Raw genomic sequence first — 19,860 nt, 5'->3', positions numbered from 1 at the left:
GTTCCTTATACTAATGAAAGCACAGATCCAATCCAATATATGTACATATAAATTACATGTAAATATATATAAATTTATTATTAATTATATTCATGGTGTATTTCTATGCCACTGTGGTTTTATATTGGCTGAACACAGGAGGGCTTTAGGAGAAGCAGTCCCAGATACTATTGGGGGAAAGTGCCAGACAAGCAGAAAATTCTGAAACTTGAAATATTCCCTGTCATCTATGAAAGATGCTAGTGCATTAGTTAGATGTTAGGAGAGTGAAATCCAGCATTGTAGTGTCCTGAATAACCCAACCAATCACTAAGATGTGGCTTTTTGTACATGTATACATCATTACTAACCCACCAACAAGAGGATTTTGGCTTTGAGCCATTTTTTCAATTACAGTGATTGGCTCAGACTGAAAAATTCACTTGTTTTGGTTAGGTCCCTATTGTTTTTGAGGCAGATCTTTAGGAAGTGGCTGGTTAGGGTGAGGATTTCAGTCTGTGGTATTAACAGAAAAAAAATGCTGTTTAAAGTCATGAACCAGACTAACAAGGAACTGAATCCAATGTTAATTAGTTTCATTAATACTGTTATCTAAGCATATAATCTTACTAGTCATAGACTGAACTAAGTCAACCGCCTTGATGGAAATGATTGAAATTCTACCATTGCCTTTCATGAACAAAATAGAGTCTATGCCTTTTTTAAAAAAAACATATTTGAATATCTGAAATGCATCTTATTGTATGAGCACACATAATTCATTCAGTTCTAAGAGTCTGACCAAATTCTATTCACTGCTGGGTAAGTGACCATTACCGTCTGAAAATTTGGAATGCTTCTCTGATGCTGCTAGAATTATCCAATGCTAATTGGCACTTATTCCTTTTGCTTTCCAAGCAGAACCCCAAGCTTCCTCCCTTCTGCTTCCTATCCCAATTTATTCCAGGGTGACATTTTACCTTCCTCCAACATAAATTAGAGTGTAATTTTTAATTTTTGTGCTTAGATTGCCTTGGCAACCTTGAATTCGGTGTAGATTCCTGGGCTGTGCTGGAAAAAGAAAGTATAAAATATATCTATACAAATCAGAATTACAAACCTTTACATGAATCATCCTCAATTGGCTGTTTGAAAGCTGTTATGTCACTGAAAGTGCAAAGAAATAAAACCACTTTATCCTGTTCATTTCGAATTGGAGCAATTTTCACAAAGAACCACACAGGTGTCCCTGAAAAGAATATCAAAAGAATGGTCAGTGATTTGCATTTTCATTCAAGACTCTATGGTGGCAAAGGGTTGGGGAATGAATAGGTGCAAATATTAATTTTATGAGAGAAAAAAGGCATCTGATTCCTTCAGGTGCTAGGTGATTGCATCATTAATTTCTTTTCTTCACAGATTTACAATATTTACCTTAACATCTTAGATGGGGATTTACTTTAGACAAGTTCAAATAATTTTACAAAAACGGGTCTCACTTACCTTTTTGTAATATCCGAGGTTAGTAAGTGGCAAATCAAAGTATCCTATATAGAGAAACTGAGGCACAGAAAGCCAAAGTCTCCCCCCATCCCACCATGTTATCAGATACAATTGCTAAGAAAAGAATGAGCATTTTCTACTCTGGCTAATGGAGTACATATCCTCAGTTTCAATTCAAATTTCATCTTTTAAAGGGCTCTGAAGATTATGGTTTTGAAATTCACAAATTTGATAATACGGTAAACATAAGTCACTCTCCACAAAGGAACAAAGTAGTATGTGTCAAGAGTTGGAGGAGGGGAAGAGGAAAAAAGATACACTCAGAAAGGTATTAGGACATGGAGAGAAAAGGTAGGAGAAGAATAGCCATGATGATTCTCTCTAAGGGGACCTCTGATCATAGTCACAGAAATATCTGTGAAAAATCCAGAAAGAATATATTGAAAAAAACTTTAACTCTCATTTATCTTGCTCCTGAAATCAAATGATAAGAATATAGACTTCAAGCACTACTTATAATGGTTAAACAAAATAGGGACCAGTTAAATCTCTCTTTACTTACTATTCATAGTGGAACCAAACCCTGCACAATGTCCTAAAACCTGAGTCAGTTCAGTTTTTACTTTTAAAAACTTTTTTAAACATTTAAAAATATTTTTAAAGTTTCATTATTTTATTAATTATATATATACATATATATAATTTATGTTATTATAGAAGATTATTTCATCTGAGTCTTCCATTTTAAATATGCTTGGTGAGTTTTGTGTACAAAATCATGATATCCATTTTATTTTTATTTTTTTTAATAACTTTTTATTGATAGAACCCATGCCAGGGTAATTTTTTACAGCATTATCCCTTGCATTCACTTCTGTTCCGATTTTTCCCCTCCCTCCACCCCCTCCCCCAGATGGCAAGCAGTCCTTTACATGTTGAATGGGTTACAGTATATCCTAGATACAATATATGTGTGCAGAACCGAACAATTTCTTGTTGCATAGGGAGAACTTTATTCAGAAGGTATAACTAACCCGGGAAGAAAAACAAAAATGCAAGCAGTTTATATTCATTTCCCAGTGTTCTTTCTTTAGGTGTAGCTGCTTCTGTCCATCTTTGATCAATTGAAACTGAATTAGCTCTCTTTACAGAAGAGATCCACTTCCATCAGAATACATCCTCAAACAGTATCATTGTTGAGGTATATAATGATCTCTGGTTCTGTTCATTTCACTTAGCATCAGTTCATGTAAGTCTCGCCAGTCCTCTCTGTATTCATCCTGCTGGTCATTCCTTACAGAACAATAATATTCCATAACATTCATATACCACAATTTACTCAACCATTCTCCAATTGATGGACATCCTTTCATTTTCCAGCTTCTAGCCACTACAAACAGGGCTGCCACAAACATTTTGGCACATACAGGTCCCTTTCCCTTCTTTAGTATCTCTTTGGGGTATAAGCCCAGTAGAAACACTGCTGGATCAAAGGATATGTACAGTTTGATAACTTTTTGAGCATAGTTCTAAATTGCTCTCCAGAATGGCTGGATGTGTTCACAATTCCACCAACCGTGTATGATATCCATTTTAAAGAAAAAAACTGAAGTACAGAAAAGTGGTAGTGCTTGCTCAAGCACATTGATCATGGTGGCAGAATTCCTGACAAGTGGACTGGCCTTCTAACTACCACGATCTGACTCTACTTAACATTCACATTCACAATAGATGCCACCAAGTTTCAAATAAGGCACAAGCACCCCCTTACTTATAATATAAGTTTATATTATGCTAAGTTGGAAAAAGTAATGATGTAGATTCACAATGGGCACAAAAGAGGGACCTGAATTTTTTTACCTCTATCTTGAACATGAAATAATGGAAATATGCTGTCTTTACTACAAAAAGAAGGCAATTCTGACCCATAGATCAATAAGACCTCTGCTTTAAGGAATATTCCTTCAAACTTAAAAAATTCCCCCATAACAGGAATAAAGCAAATTAATGTACATTTATCCCATATCTGCATTGTTAACAAGGTGTGCATTTGTGAAAAGTTTGACTAGAATTAGCTGTGTAGTAATAGGCAAAACTAGAATATATGGGAATCAAACTGATGATCTTAGCCTCAATAACAACATGTTCTACACATCTATTTTAAAAACACCAGGTCTGATATTAGGCATAAAACTGAGCCTGGGAAAAGGTGGGGGAGAGACCCAAACTTATCCCCAAATAGAATACAGCTGCCTCCCCCAGGATGACACATACATGGTGCAAGATCATCTGTCACTAGAAAGAATAATTAGCAGCTTCATGAATTAGGGTTCCATTTACATTGCTATCATCAAGCCTAATTATCTGTTGGCTGAAATAAGACCTTATGTCTTTATAGCAGGTGTTTGTAAAGGATATAGAACTACACAGCTGTTCTTCCAAATCTCCCCCGTACATAATTCCTTCCATAATCTCCCTCCCAACATAATTATTCACATACCCTTGCTCCAATAATAGCAGACACTCTAATATATCATATCATATGTATACAAATAGCTTTTATGTATGTCGGATGTTTCATGCCATCTTTTTAATAATATAATAATAACTGACATATATATATAACTTGAAGGATATTCCAACATCCTCAAAATGAAAGGATAGATGGAAGAGTAGATAATTTGCTGAATTTGGAGGCAAGAAGATCTGGCCTTGAATCTTGCTTCACACACTTGCCAGGTGTGTGAGCAAGTCACTCAATCTCTCTGTTCAATAGTAAAATATGAGGACCTGACACAAGGACTCAAAATTTATGATCCTGTAATATAAAGTAGGATACTACAAATATTATCAATTTTTTTACAGATTTGGTTTGATTCAATTCAACATCATTTACAAGCCCATATTATTTGCAAGGTATTGGGCTACAAAGCCCTCCCTCCCTCAAAAAAAAGCATTAAATGGGCTCTTTCATCAAGGAGCTTTCATTATTTTTGAGTATGAGGAAACTGAGGTACAAGTAAGTTAAATGATTTACTTGAAGTTACTGACCTCAGGTTTCCTATTCCAAGTAGAGTACGCTGTTGTGTCTGTATATGTTTGAGTTACTTATACCTTTTGATAAAATTAAAGCTTTCATAGGGTACTAGCCACAAGTAGCTCTCTGTACATAGTACTCTGGATAGAGCCACCTACAAATAAGTGCTACAAAGTCATGTTCCTGGTGATAATAATGGTAAAGTTTTGTCTTCTACCCTAGTGCCCTATACCTTAGGGTTTAAATAAATACTAAAGTGCATCAAATACTGACCTGCCTAGATACAATTTCTTTCTTAAAGACAAAAAAAATGAACATTAATGGAAAAGCTATTCAAAGGTCATGAAAAACTGATTGAAACCAACTGGGATGGAGATATAAAGAATGAAAGTGGCTTTGCCATTTATCCCACACCCCACTGAGCCTGTGTATTGCAGGAGATTTCACGGAGTAGAGATCTTGCATGCCATATGTGTCTCAATACCTAAAGACAGCAGGGTGGTTAAGGGACTGGGTCCTAGATTAATAAAGTAGGTGCTTCAGCAGAAAAAAATGCTATAAACATCTGCCTGCAAAGAAAGAGTTATATCTCAGAATTACAGAAAAACCTGGAAGTTCATCAAGCCAGGTGTAATGAGGTTTGATACTTTCATAGAGTGCATCAATTGGATGATGTGATTTTTCTCCATGTGTAGAAGCTGAAGAATCACCTTTTGGGAAAAGTATGATGACTTGTAATGAATGTATCTTGGAGAGTTTTTATAGTATGAGCAGAAATTCTGTAACTGGTTCTATTCTCCTAACACATGGTTAAGAGTAAGTTTGTTTTTGATTAGTTGAATAGCCAGAATTAGAGGTGTCTTCAAAAAGGTCTGAGGAAATAGCTTACATTTCACTTCATTCTTTTTTCCCCAGTGCTATGGGAGATTCTTAGTTTATCTTTTGTTCATAATGTACAATACTAGAAAATTCTATAAAAAATATCCCACTATTATATATATCCAGTGTGTTTGGCACAATATTTGGCATAGAATAAGTGCTTGACAAATAATTTTTCATTCTTTAGTAGTACCTATTTCACTTTGCATCAATTCAAACAAATTATACCATGTTTCTTTGAATTCTTATATTTGTCATTTCTTACTGAACAATAATTTTTTATTACATTCATATACCACAAGTTTTTTTTTAACTATTTCCAATTTGTTTCCAGTTTCTTGCTACCACAATAATTATTTTTATTCAGTCACTTCAGTCACATTCAACTTTTTCTGATCCCATTTGGGGTATTCTTGACAAGCTATGGAATGGTTTATAATTTCCTTCTCCAGCTCATTTTACAGATAAGGATCTATACAGGATACAGGATAAACAAAGAAAAGTGATTTACCCAGGGGCACATAGTTATTTAGTGTCTGAGGCCAGACTCAAACTCAGGAAGACGTCTCCTGACTCCAGACCAGGCATTCTATCCACTGTACCACCTAACTGGCCAACCACAAATGATATAAGTAAAATAAACATACATAAATAATTATAAGTAACAAAAAGTGAGACATTCTTTTACAGCATTGTCTCTAACTGGATATCAAGAAAAAAGGAATCCCTGAGAACATCCAAAAGTACTGGGGCAAAGAGAATGAAGTGAAGAATATGTCCATGAATATTTTGGCATATATTAGACCTTTGTTCTCATCTCTGATTTCTTTTAGCACATATACCCAGTTGTAGAAATTTTGAGTCAAAGAAGATAAACACCAAACTTATCCAGAAAGGTTCAGCCAACAATAAATTAGTGTGATTTTTCTTTCCATAACTCTCTAATAATGACTGTTCCCATTTTTGTCATCTTTGCCAATTTATATTGTATTAGGTGAAAATTCAGATTTGTTTTAATTTGTATTTTTCTTAGTTTTAGTGATTTGGAGCATATTTCCAATCAGCCATTTGTGGTTTACTAAATTTTTTTCTGAAATTTTTCCAATCTTTTGACCATTTTCTTATTCTACTGAGAATATTTTTTTAAAAAAACTGATAAGTATCTATGTGCATACTTACTAAGCTTAAATAAATAATAAGTTAATGTAGCCCTTGTCCTCAGACAGTATTAGTTGGGATTTTCAGTAAAATCTCTCAAATAATCCTTCTTTCCTCTGATATGTCATCATCTTTGTTTAGATCTTTTACATGTGAAGACCTTTCTTTAGGTCTTCATTTTGCCATGCCAATACTATTGCAATAGCCTCTGTTTAGTCTACCTATCTAAAGTCTTTTTTTCTGCAGTTCATCTTTCATTAAGCCACCAAAGTGATTTTCCTAAAGCAAAAATCCAACCATGTCACTGCCAAACTCAATAAACTCCAGTAGCTTCTTATCACCTTGGGGTTCAAATCAAAATCCTCTGGCATTCAAAGTCTTTCATTACCCAGCCTCCTCCTATTTTCTCAGTCCTGTTATATCTTAAACCACCACTATATACTCACTTTTCAATCCAATGACACTGGCCTCCTTGATTGTTACTTAATATAAAATGCTTCACTTCTTGACTCTGGGCATTTTCTACCCATGTCTGGAATGCTCTTGATCTTCATCTTTCCCTCTTGGCTTTCCTTACTTTCTTCAGTTCCCAGATAAAATGCCATCTTCTACATTCCTTCTTAATTCTATTGCCTTCCTCTGTTGATTATTTTCCATTTATTCTGTGCATAGTTTGTTTATACACAATTGTTTACATGTCATCTCCTCCACTGGATTGTGGCAGGCATGAGAGTAGTGACTACACTTTGCCTTTCTTGTATCTCCAAGACTTAGCATTGTGCCTATCACATCGTAGGAGTTTAATAAATTATTATTGACTGATAGATAACTAAGATAAAAAAAATAGAGAGAGCTGGAAAAGTGGTTAGAGATTTTTTAGAGACCAACTCCTTTGTTTTAGAGATGATAAAACTGAAGTCTACAGAGTAAATAATTTCTTCCTGGTAAAACATGTATCAGGATTCAAATCCAGATCCTTTGACTCCAACTCTAGCATTCTTTCCACTATATCATGCCTCCCATTACAAATACTACACAAACAACTCTAATATAAAGCATTATATGATAAATTTATTAAAGAAGTATAACACTAAAGACTAATTTGAAGGGGAAGGGAGAAAAAGGAAGAAAGGAAATAAGTAAAGGCTTCATTTAGAAAGAAAAGGATTCAATTTTGTCCACTATATTTTTATTTAGATAACTTAAAAGATATTTATGTATATACACATACATACATATATGCATGTATGCACATGTATATATACAAACGTGGAGAAGATAATAAATATTTATAATGTAATATAGACAAGAACAAGCAAAAAGATAAAAATGGTTTTTAAAAAATGCAGATTCAGTAACATTTCACTACTCCATTTTCTGACTTTATTCATAGCTAACATTAAATCATAAACAAGTTTCTTCCTACCATCCAGCTTTCTTCATGCTGACTCTTCCCTACTGCTCAGCAAATATATATTCATAGGAAAAATGTATTGTAATATTATCCTGAGTAAAAGGTAATCAGGAAGAAAAAATTGCTATAAAAATTGTGTCTAATTTTCTAAAACATGGCTGCTGGATTATCTGTTACTTTTGAATATCTGCACTCCAGCTCCTTCCAGTGGCACAGTTATTTGGGAGATTATACAAGTTTAAGTTCTGAGAGCCTTAAAAAAATCCAAAGCTTTGGCTACATGAGGGATTTGGCTAAGTTTCATTACAGTTCAAAATCACTAGACAGTGGGATTTAAGAGTCACCTAAAAGTTTTGAATCAACTCCTAATTTACAAGCGAGTTTCCAGAATGTCCTGCCTCTGTTCCACAATAAAACCTGCTATAGTTTTTTATAAAAAGTAAAGAACAGCAGCTGGTGTCATGGATATAGCACTGGCTCTGAAATCAAGTGGATCTGAGTTCAAATTCAGCCTCAAATAGTTAACACTAGTTGTGTGATTCTGCACAAGTCACAACTCCAATTGAATCACATACACACACACACACACAGAGAGACACAATAAAGAGGACTTGACTAATCTGTACATAGTGAACTATCTTTTATTATGGGACATAAAAGATATATCCCATCTCAAAATTAGAAAAAAAAAGGAATTTATCTTTAAAAAGAAAAAGAAAAATCAAGCAAGAAAAAATTCAATAGTTCATTTCTATATTAAACATTAAAACTCTCCTAATCATAAATGAATAATAAAATAAGACAATCTCAGCACCCAATGCCTAATGCCATGTTGACTTAGTTAAAGCCTCCATAGTTATTTATCTTCTCCTCAGTATGAAGCAACAAAATTTTATTGCACCTTAGAAAACTCCTTTCCTTGCCTGCCCTCTCCTGTCCTAACTCTCCCTCCACACCTCAACAAAAGCAAAATAAAACAATCTACTCCACAGATCAAACATCCTTAATTTCTGAGAAGATAGACCATTGACTTAAGAGTGGCCAGACTGTCAATAACTCCAAAGCAGAAAGATGGTCATAAGTTGCTCTGTGGATTCAAACCAACTGAAGAGGGGTAATTCTGTAAGAGATATGGAGGTAAGGGGATAGAGGTAACAGAGAATCTCAGGACTACAAAGAACTTCAAAAATTCTCTAGCCCAACCCATGTCTATCCAGGGAAACCTGTCTCAGGCAATAACTTAGCTGTGTGACCCTGGGCCAGTTCTTTAACCTTAACTAACCCTAACCTAAAGTAGGGATAATAATAGCATTTACTTTTAAGTTGTTGTGAAGAGCAAATGAAAGAATAGATGTAAAAGGAATTTACAAATTTTAAAGTGTAATATGTGTGATCTGTTATTATTTTTCTTCTACAACAGATCAAACAAAAGGTCTTTTAGCCTTTAGTGAGAGAGGATTCTCTGCCTTTTGAAGCAGCCCATGCCAATCAATCAATGAACATTTCTTAAGTGCCAGTCACTGTACTAATCACTGGGAACACAAAAGGAGACCAAAAAAAAAAAAAAAAAACAGTCCCTGCCCTTAAGGAGTTTATAATCTAATGAGGGAAACAGAAAGTAAATATAAACAAAGCAAGGTATATGCAGGATAAATAGGAAATAATTAATAGAGGAAAACCTATTTGTGGATAACTTTTTTTTTAGAAAATATTAATTTACACTGAATGGAAATATGCTATTCTTCAATTCTTGTTACTTTACATGTTCCATTTTATCTACATTACCTCTACCCCTAATAAATTCAAGCAGCTTGCTCTTGTGATCTCAATTAAAAGCTGTTCTCAATAGCTTGATTCTCTATTCAGATACTTCCTTCCTTACTGGTCATTTCCCACCAAAGAAGAATCTTAAGGAAGAAGAGTTTCTATCTCCCTCTCCAAATGATTTCTTAGGAAGAAAAAACAAAAAAGGAAACATGATTTCCCAAATATTCCAGATAAAGGACAAAAGATTAATCACATCCCTTAAAAGGAAGATTGATGCCCAAATTCAGGGAAGGCAATACATCTGAAAATTTGGCTGATGCCAAAAGACTGCTGTTATGAAAAATGACCTTTCTATAGGTGAAAACATGAGTGCTCATTGAGTTACAGCATATTGTTCATCCTGTGGGCCTTAGTCCTTATATTAGCACTATTGCTTTTGTCTATCCATCCATTAGAGCAGACAGAATTAAGGTTATAAGACTTGGCTTTGAGTTTCCATCAATCAGAAAGTCCTGACAAGTAGGCAGCTCAGTTTCAAGTACACAAGAGTCACTCACTTTTTCATTTTCTCTATCAATCTCCCATCCATGCAAGACCTTTTCACATGACTTTCCTCTGTAAAGAAAGGCAGAGGCCAATGTTCAATAACAATAGAATTACAAATAATTTATAGTGGGGAATAATTTCTGCAGTTCCAAACATGAAGTGAGGAGAAGGGAAGAGAAAGTATTTTTATGGACTCATCAGGTAGGGAAGAAAAAAGAAAACTTGTATGTGAGTATCCTAAGGAAACTAGATGGTGACCTAGAAATACTTAGAAATCAAACAAGGAAACAATCTTGAACAAGTGTCTTAAATACTTTGACTTTCCAGTCCAAAATACTTCTTCCTGGGGGCAGCTAAATGGCACAGTGGATAGAGTACCAGCTCTGGAATCAGGAGAACCCAAGTTCAAATCTAATCCCAGACACTTAATACACTTATTATCTCTGTGACCCTGGGCAAACCACTTAACCCCAACTGTCTCATAAACAAATAAACAAAAAAATACTGATGACAACTTCCTAATATGTATTATATTCTTCCATTATAATGCAAATGTACTTAAGGGCAGGAACTGCCTTCCATAGCTGAACTTGTCTTCTTAGGACTTAACACAGTGCCTAGCACATGAAAAGAAATGCTGTTGTTGCTACTCCTGCTCCTACTGCTGTTGTTGTGTTCATTCACTCATTTATTCATTCAAGTCAGGAGTACAGTGGAAAGTGTGAGCCCTTGAGCCTGGTACCACCAAGAAAGCAGACAATGCTACCCGACCTTCAGTGTCATCATAAGAATAATAACGCTGGGGTTCAAACCCAGGTCTTCTGACTCTAAAGCCAAACTGTTCTACTACACTACATTTTATGTCTGATGGATATGATATTGCCATCTTATAAACTCCATGAGAGGAAAGGACCATGCCAGATTATTCTTTCCAAAGTCCAGTCCTCCTTCAAGTAGCAGATAAAATCTCATCTTTTTGGAGAGATCTTTCCTGATCTTCCTTAATGTCAGAACCTTCCCTGTGTTAAATATCTCCAATTTATCCTTTATAGATTTTGTTGTACACAACTGTTTTCATATTATTTCCTCCATTAAACTGTGAGCATCTTGAGAGCAGTGACTCAGCTTCGTTTTGTTCTTTATATTCTAAGCACTGTGCCTGGCACATAGTAGGAACTTAATAAATGCTTACTGACTGATTACATAGTAAGCATCTATTAAATATTTGAGAAATTGAGCTGAGTTTCTTGATGTTTGTTGATGAGACTTTGGCAACTGATCTTCACAAGCTCTAGCATTGGCCATTTGCAGCTTTATACCATCAATGGACACTGATCAGGTGGTACACTGGACAGAGTGTCAGGTCTGAAGTCAGGAAGACTCATCATCCTGAGTTCAAATCTGACTTCAGACACTGTGAGAGCCTAGGCAAGTCACTTAACCCTGTTTGCCTCAGTTTCTCATCTGTATAAAGAACTGGGAAAGAAAATGGTAAAACACTCCCATCTCCTGTATCTTTGCTTAGAAAACTCTAATATAGTAACAAAAAGTAAAACACAATTGAAAAATTACTGAACAATAAGAAAAGAAAAAAAGTCATTTCTTTCTGGCCATGCCTCACTTCTGTGAAAACCATGAAGGATAAAATATTAATCAGGTAAATATGTGAGGCTGACTAGATAAGACTTATATGAACTGATTCTGAGTGACAGGAGCCAGGAGAACAGTAAGATTGTGTGGTGATCAGATATGATAGATTTGACTTTTATCAGCAGTATAATGGTCGAAGACAATTTCAAGACTTGGGATGAAAAATGACATTCACATCCAGGGAAAGAATTATGGAGACAGAATGACAAAGCATACTATTTTCACTTTTTTTGTTGTCCTTTTTTTTCTCTGGGTTTTTCCATTTTGTTCTGATTTTTCTTTCATGGCATGACTAATATGGAAACGTTTAAAATGATTGTATATTTTCTAACCTATATCAGATTGCTTGTTGTCTTGGAGGAAGAGGAGGGAAGGGAAGAAAAGGGAAAAATTGGAACTCAATCTTACAAAAATGAACAATAATAACTATCATTACAAATAATTGAAAAATAAATAAAATACTATATAAGTGGAAAACATGTATGCAGGGTCAAGTTCAGGCTCAAAATTTACCACACCTCCTTCATGTCCATATCACACAATTGAGAAATGATACAGTTATCTAGCATTATCATTCTGTGTTTCTGTCTTGTCTCTCCTATTAGAGTAATCATGAGCTTCTTAAATTATAGGATCAATAAGTATAAGGGACTCAGAATCCACTTAAGCCAACTTCCTCATTTTATAATTAAGGAAACTGAGGCCCAGTATCCAAAAAAATTATAATTGATTTGCCACAGATCACAGAGGAAGTATCGGAGGCAAGATTTGAACCTGGGTTGTTTGACTTTATAGAAGATGCTCTTTTTATTGTTCCATATTGCCTCCTCAAAGATAAGAGCCATCTCATCCTTATTCTATGCATTTTCCAGACACTAAATACAAAACCATTACTTTCAATAGCCAGCCCATAAATATATTAGGAACCAACAAATGTACTTCTTTAAAAATAAAATTTTATAGATCTCTTTTGCTTTACATTGTATAAATTTTTTCCTCTACCCCTTCTTCTCCTCATTCCATGAGAGACATTTCTTATAACAAAGAAAAAAATTAAAGAAAAGAAAGAAGAGGAAGGGAAAAAATAAAACTAATATACCAATATATTTTTAAAATTCTATGTATATATGTATTGCTCTATATTCATAGATTTCTATCTCTGTAAAGGTATGGAGGAAAGTATCTTTTTATCTCTTTGGGGGGACATACTTATTCTTTACAATTCTATCACTTTACTCTTTATCAGGTTATAAGTCTTTCCATGCTTCTCTGTATTCATAATGTTCAGTATTTCTTATAACACAATTTATTGAACCACAATTTATTAAGCTATTTGACAACTGGTGATCATCTATTTTGTCTCCAATTCTTTGCTACTACCAAAAATGTTGCTATCATTATTTTGGTGTGTGTAGGAACTTTGTTTTATCAATACCTTGAGGTATTTTTTGCCTGGTAGTGGAACCTCTGGTTCAAGGATATGAACAATTTAGTCACCAAATTTGCATAATCTCAGATTCCATTCCAAAATAATTATACCGATTTACAGCTTCAGCAACAACATTTTAGTGTGTCTATCTTCTCACAACCTCTGAAACTGACTGTTCCCACCGTCTGTCATCTTTTTTTCAATTTGCTGGGTGTAAGGTAGAACCTCAGGGTTGTGTTTTTTTTTTGTTTTGTTTTGTTTTTGTATTTATCTTTTAATTAGTGATTTGGAGCATCCCTTCCTAAGTTTATTAAAAGTTTGGAATTATTTGAAGAAGTTCTTTTTCATATCTGTTGACCACTTATTTACTGGAAAATAGTTTTTGTATTAATGTACTCTTTACATAGATGAAAACTCTGCTCCTATTCCAACATCCATAGGATGGATACTTTGAGTTGTGTCTCCCTCAGTAGGGATGGCAATATTTCCTTTATCCATATTTCCTTTATCTAATTCCCTTTGTGATCTACTGCATGAATTGGTGAGATGATTGAAGAAGATTAGTAATAAAAACTCAGTTTGTAGAGATTGAGTGAAATTAAATGGCAGTGTGTTATTAGTTCTTCATGACCTAGATTTCTTGAGTTTGTTGATTATTAAAGGTTAATTTTCCATAGATGTATCTGCGTGGACTTCAAATGGAACAACCTATCTTTGTAAGTATAAGCCTCTTTGAGAGGCTTACACCAGAGCTCCAAAAAGGATGAGGACTCTGATTCCTTTCAGGATAAAATCATTCAATATGCTGCCTTTCCATTCGGAGCAAGAAAGTAACTGTCACTCAAACCTGCATTTCCTGGGATAAAGGCTTGTCAATCATGTTCCACCTGAGCTGCCCTGGACATGTTTTACTGAAACAATGGCCTGCCAGCTTTGCCTAGAAGGAACATTGATTCTTGATGTAAAGTAGTTTGGGGGAAAAGAAACATGACAACTTGGTATTCCCCAGAAGACTCACTATCTCAACTCCCAATATGGCTATCAAAGACCTGGGCACACTGAAAAAGTCATTTTAAAAATGCCATTGCTATCTTTATTTCTTATTAGGAATAAGAATTTCTATTAATAACATAATGACAATGATAATAATAAATTTCTTATTAGGAATTCACTGAATGTTAAATCTCCTCTTAGAGATTTTGTATTTGTATATGGTTAATAACCCAGATACTTCATTAGCATCAGTAGTAGAAGTCAAGAAATGGATGGGTAATATGTAGGCTCCAAAGAACAATGCAAATTAATAGCCCACTGCTGGCAGACTAGTTTCCTAAGTGAAAATGGGATCAGTCGGGGAAAAAAACCACCTTCCAAAAAGAATTAGAAGTTCTATACTCAAGATAGCTTGGAAGCTATGAATTCATTGGATAACGCTCAATTGGGAGAAGAAGAGGAATCTCCCCTGCCAATCTAGCCAAGAATATATGTAAAAAACAGGACAGTCTGATGAAGAAACCCAGAGCAATTTTTAATTACAATGATCATCTGTCTAATGGAAACTGAGGGTATACCTTGGCTAAAAGAAAGGAAGAATAAAAGTGGCAATTGTAGTGTTGTGAAGATTGGATGAAATTAAATGGCTATGTGATATTAAACCTTCATAACCTAGGGTTATGTTTGCTGATCATAAACGTTAATTTTCTATATATGTATCTGCATGGACTTCAATTGGAACTATCCCATTCACCAGGAGTCATTAAATGATTCATCCATTAAATGATTAACCATTCAAAATAGTCAAAATACTCACTGTTCTTTTTGTACATCAGAATTTCGAAAGAGTTCATTTCATAGTTCTCAAACGTCTGCCGCACCTTCTCAATTGTATCTTTGTCTGTCAACTCCCCATACATAAAACTGTAAATCAATCAACAGATCCAAATTAAAACAGTTCTACTCAATTCAATAAACACTTACCAAATAGGGTCATTATGCTTAATGACCCAATATTCTAGGGCTACATTAGTTCTGGGGCTACAAATGAAAACAAAAAATACTTTACTCTCGTCTACTTTTTATCAATAGATACCTATTGTTCTTTTCTGACACTAGGCCTAAATTTGCATCTTTGAACATATTCTAAGACCTGTTGGCTATACTGTACTATAATGACTCAGTGAATTAAGTTGTATATACTATTTGAGAACTAAGTTATAAAAAATAATTTCTTAATTTGTATTTTGATCAAAAGAAACTTCTAGGAGACCTTGGAAAGGTGATCAAATCAAGACTAGCTTTGTACCTTAAGTTCAAAATTAGAAGATGAACAGGAAGTTATAAGTATAGGCTTTCAGATACACTTCATGAAACAAGCTTGCCCTTTTTACAGATAAGGAAACTGAGGTTGCCCAGAGTCATGTAAGTAATATGTAAGTAAAAGAACTAAGAATTGAAAGCAAGTCTTCTGAATAAGTATTTTCCCTTTTGTTATCTCTTCAACAGAGTATACCACAGAATTTAACTTAGGATCATCATTTTGAAGAGTAACAATTCCACACTTTTTAAACAGCACTTCCCATTTGTTGACTGAATGAACGACTGCAAAACTCTGTACTGGGTCTTGGGGAAAACACAAAGTTTGGATAAGACATGCTCTTTGTCCTCATGATACTTACAATTCAGGTAACCTATTTGACACAAACACAAATGACCATAAAATCAAACAATGTTAATTACTGTTCTGTAACCTAGTTATACTCTAAGGGGTGACTGAGTCAGTTTGGCCAGAGATTAACCAAGTGACCTCACACAACAACACTTTTTTTAATCAATTAACCAATCATGAACATTTATTAAGCTCTAATTCTGTGGCAGGCATTGTGCTTAGAGCTAGAGAACACAAAGAGAAAAAAAATAGTTACTTTTGTCAAGGAGCTAATATTCTATTGGGAGATATGCCCATCTGATAAGTATTTCTACACAATATATTTATACAAAAAATGCACGGTTGTAGAAGGAAGCACTAACTACTGAAAGAGGGAGTATCAGCAAAAGTCTCATATAGGCTTTCTTCAAGCCAAGTTTTTAAAGAAAATAAGGGATTCTTGAAGGCAAAGGTAAGGAAAGAGGTCATTCTAGGCATGAAGAACATCCAGTACAAAGTCACAGAGACAGGAAATGAAGTCTCATGTGTGAAGAATAGCAAGAAGATCCATTTGGACCATACTGTGTATGAGGTATGAATAAAGTGAACTGAGAAAGCTGTCTCACAAGCTGCAGACAAGCTCACAAGCTCAGTTCTAAAGACTGAGTAAAGGTCGGCTGTGTCCCAGGGTCAGGTTTCTTTCTCCAGAAATCATGTGGTTTACAAAGAATGGGACCTTTTCTTTGTGAGAGTAAGTTGGAACCATCTTGGCACTGAAACTCCCATATAAGATAATTTAGTAATCTGAAAGATGTGGTTGGATTGAAAGTTTTTCCTCATTTATGACTTAGAATGTGAGATCATTTGTCCTGGCTAATCAGGGCAAAGATCCAGCCTATAGGGAGTGTTAGCGCAGGCCCCTATATAATTCTTGTCTATTAACTGGGCCTTGCCTCTCCTTGCCTAACTACTTGTGGGATCTCTCGAAATCATAATAAAATTCCTTTCTGCTTTTGCCTGGAGAAATCTCCTTAATTTGTTGTATTTATTTGAGCCTGTGGTCTTGTCCCACAAAGGTAGGATAAATCAGAAAGCAGTCAATAAGCATTCATTGTGCACCTACTATGTACCAGGCACTGTCCTAGGTCTGTCTGGAACAATAGACTGATGCTCTGGGTTATAAAAAGCTTTAAAAGACAAAGGAACTTCTATTTAATTTCACAATTAGAAGTCACTAATATTTGTTGAGTGGGGATCTGACAATCAGATGCAACCTTTAGAAAAATCACTTTGGTAACTGTGTGGATGATAGATTGTAGAAGAGAAAAATTTGAGGCAAGGAGATCAAGAAGATTATTGCAATAGTCCTGGTGGGAGGTGATTAGGGCATGAACTCTTTGGAATATGACAGGGACTGGACTGTCTTTTACTTTTCTTTGTATCCCTAATACTTTGCCTGCCATATAGTAGATACTTAATTAATGTTCCTTGACTAAATGGGAAAAGATGGAAGTTAGAAATCAAAAGATTTGGCTACTGACTGGAACTGAGGAGTGGAGGATGACAGCAACTGGAAGGATGATTGTGAAAAATGGATGGCATTTTGAATTTCCACAGTTATGAAAATGAAATTGGAGAAATGAAACTTAAATTAGAAAACTAAAACCCACATGGACATCAGGGAATGGAGGATGGAGACTTATCTTCCCCCAAAAGAATGTAAGCTCCTTGGAGGAAGGGACTGGATAAATAAGAAAGGGTGGAGATTCATGTTTAGTAACTTCTACATCCAATTAATGGGAAATCAGGGGAGGGATTGATGCTTCAGGATAGGAAATAAAGAGCTGCCTTTGGAGTTTCTAAGGTGTGTCTACTTACCTAGGCAGCCATTCTTGCAAGAAAATAAAATAAATTTTTCTACATTCATCAGTGAGTCAGAAGAGTAGATATTTTGTTTCTTACAATGATGACATATCCTTAACAGAAATAGAGGATTTCAGAAAGGGGGGTGAATTTTGAGGGAAATACAATGACTTCAATTGAGGACACAGTGAGTTTGAGATGATTTATGGGACATCAACTTGAAATATCCAATAGACAGCTGAAGACACAAATAAATAAAAATTAAACCAAAGGTGTAAGATATAAAAAGCCTTTTTGAGATTTCTTTTTCTTTTCTTTTCTTTTTCTTTTTTTAATTTGTATTACCATACTTACAGGGGATCTATAATAGTATTGCCACAAAGCAGTTTTTCCTCTCTTTGCTATAAGACTATCAACTGTTTCATGTCAAGGTCTCTCTAATGGAAACCTCTGCATGGGTTGAGAAACCACATAAATTTTTTTTATTAAAACTGTATATAAGAAGCAGCTAGGCAGAGCAGTGGGTAGAGCACCAGCCCTGAAGTCAGAAGTACCTGAGTTCAAATCTGGCCTCAGACACTTAACACTTCCTACTTGTGTAACCCTAAGCAAGTCACTTAGCCTCAATTGCCTGGGGTGGGAAGGGGATATATATATAAGACAAGAATAAACATTCTGAGCAAGAGTCCTTCTATGAAAAAAGTTTATTGCAGAAATTCTGTGGCATCTATTTGACTCCTCAAAGTGTGATTTATTGGTCACTTCCTTTCTGGTTTTTGGTTGAATATTAAATGTATGAGTTCACTGGGCAAATGAACAAACTGAGGTATTAATATATATGCAACCAAAATACTTTTTAAAGTTCTGTAAAGGGATCTTGAAATTCTATAACAATGTTGGCAAATAAAATAAGACAAATACATTTCTTACTTTATCAGTTCTCTTTACTAATATCAGGTCATGGTATTGCAGGCATGGTAATTCCCTCACTTAGCTGAATATTAGATTAAGATGTAGGGAAAGGATCTCCAAGTTCCAGTGCTATAGCTCTTGAAAGAACTCTTGCCATATTCTTCAAGGAGACCTCCTCAAAACAGAGATTATAGAAGGTATACATTTTGCTAATTTCAATTTGATTTAATAATGCTCTTTAGGTATCAGAATATTACTAATAATACTAGTAATGAGACAGGTAGGTAGCACTGCTTTGAGTGATGGAACTAGAGTCAGGAAAATATGAATTCAAACCTATCCTCAGACACCTGCTAACTGTGTTATCCAGAAGCAAGTCAATTTACCCCAACTAAATGTCTGACTGTATCACCTTTTCCGCTCAATAAATCAGTAGTTCTCTATTGTCTTTAGGATCAAAGATAAAATCATTGCTTGGCATTGAAAACCCTTCCAGTCTGAGTCTTTACTACCTTTCTGGTCTTCCATACATATTATGCCTGTCCTCGTATTCTGTGATCTAGCCATACTGTCCAACTTGCTCTTCCTAATATGTGACTATTTCCTTTCTCTATATCTTCCCCTAGTTGTTCCCCATGCATAGAATGTTTTCTCTCCTCGCCTCAACTTCTTAGAATTCCTGGATTCCTTCAAGACTCGGCTCAATTATCACCTTCAACAGGAAAACTTGTCTTGTTCCCCTAGCTGCTAGTATTTTTCCCACTTAAGGAAATATTTAACATTTAAGTATGATACATACCTACACATATGCATGTTTTCTCCCTTTTAGAATATAAGCTCCTTGGAAGGCAGGGACTATTTTTACTTTTTCTTTCCATTTGCATAATATCTAGCACATAGTAATCAGTGTTTGTGGATAGGAGTTTGGGAATTGTATGTTGTTCCCTTCTCTAAAACTATTTAATAGCTATCTTCTCCTTGAAGTTTTCTTGCCCTGAATTCTTATGGTGCTAATCATTTCAGTCCTCCACAATGATTAATAGAATATATTAATAGCCTAAGAACCAGATTGGGAATCC

The 19,860-nt window shown here is 34.9% G+C and overlaps 1 protein-coding gene across 2 annotated transcripts in view; it reads right to left on the bottom strand.

Moving 5' to 3' along the window:
* Window positions 1-19,860, bottom strand: part of KCNH1 (potassium voltage-gated channel subfamily H member 1) — a 507,978-nt gene that overhangs the window by 458,362 nt on the left and 29,756 nt on the right. For both annotated transcript variants that reach the window (XM_051998447.1, XM_051998446.1), the window contains exons 3-4: window positions 15,173-15,279; window positions 1,100-1,228 (exon numbers count right to left, since the gene is read on the bottom strand). In XM_051998447.1, the coding sequence (XP_051854407.1) occupies window positions 1,100-1,228; window positions 15,173-15,279 (236 nt within the window). The remainder of the gene's footprint in view (window positions 1-1,099; window positions 1,229-15,172; window positions 15,280-19,860) is intronic.

This window comes from Antechinus flavipes, chromosome 4 (genome assembly GCF_016432865.1).
Source record: "Antechinus flavipes isolate AdamAnt ecotype Samford, QLD, Australia chromosome 4, AdamAnt_v2, whole genome shotgun sequence".
Classification (NCBI taxonomy): Eukaryota; Metazoa; Chordata; class Mammalia; order Dasyuromorphia; family Dasyuridae; genus Antechinus; species Antechinus flavipes.
The sequence above is the reverse complement of the archived record's forward strand: the minus strand, read 5'-3'. Positions and strand labels throughout refer to the sequence as shown.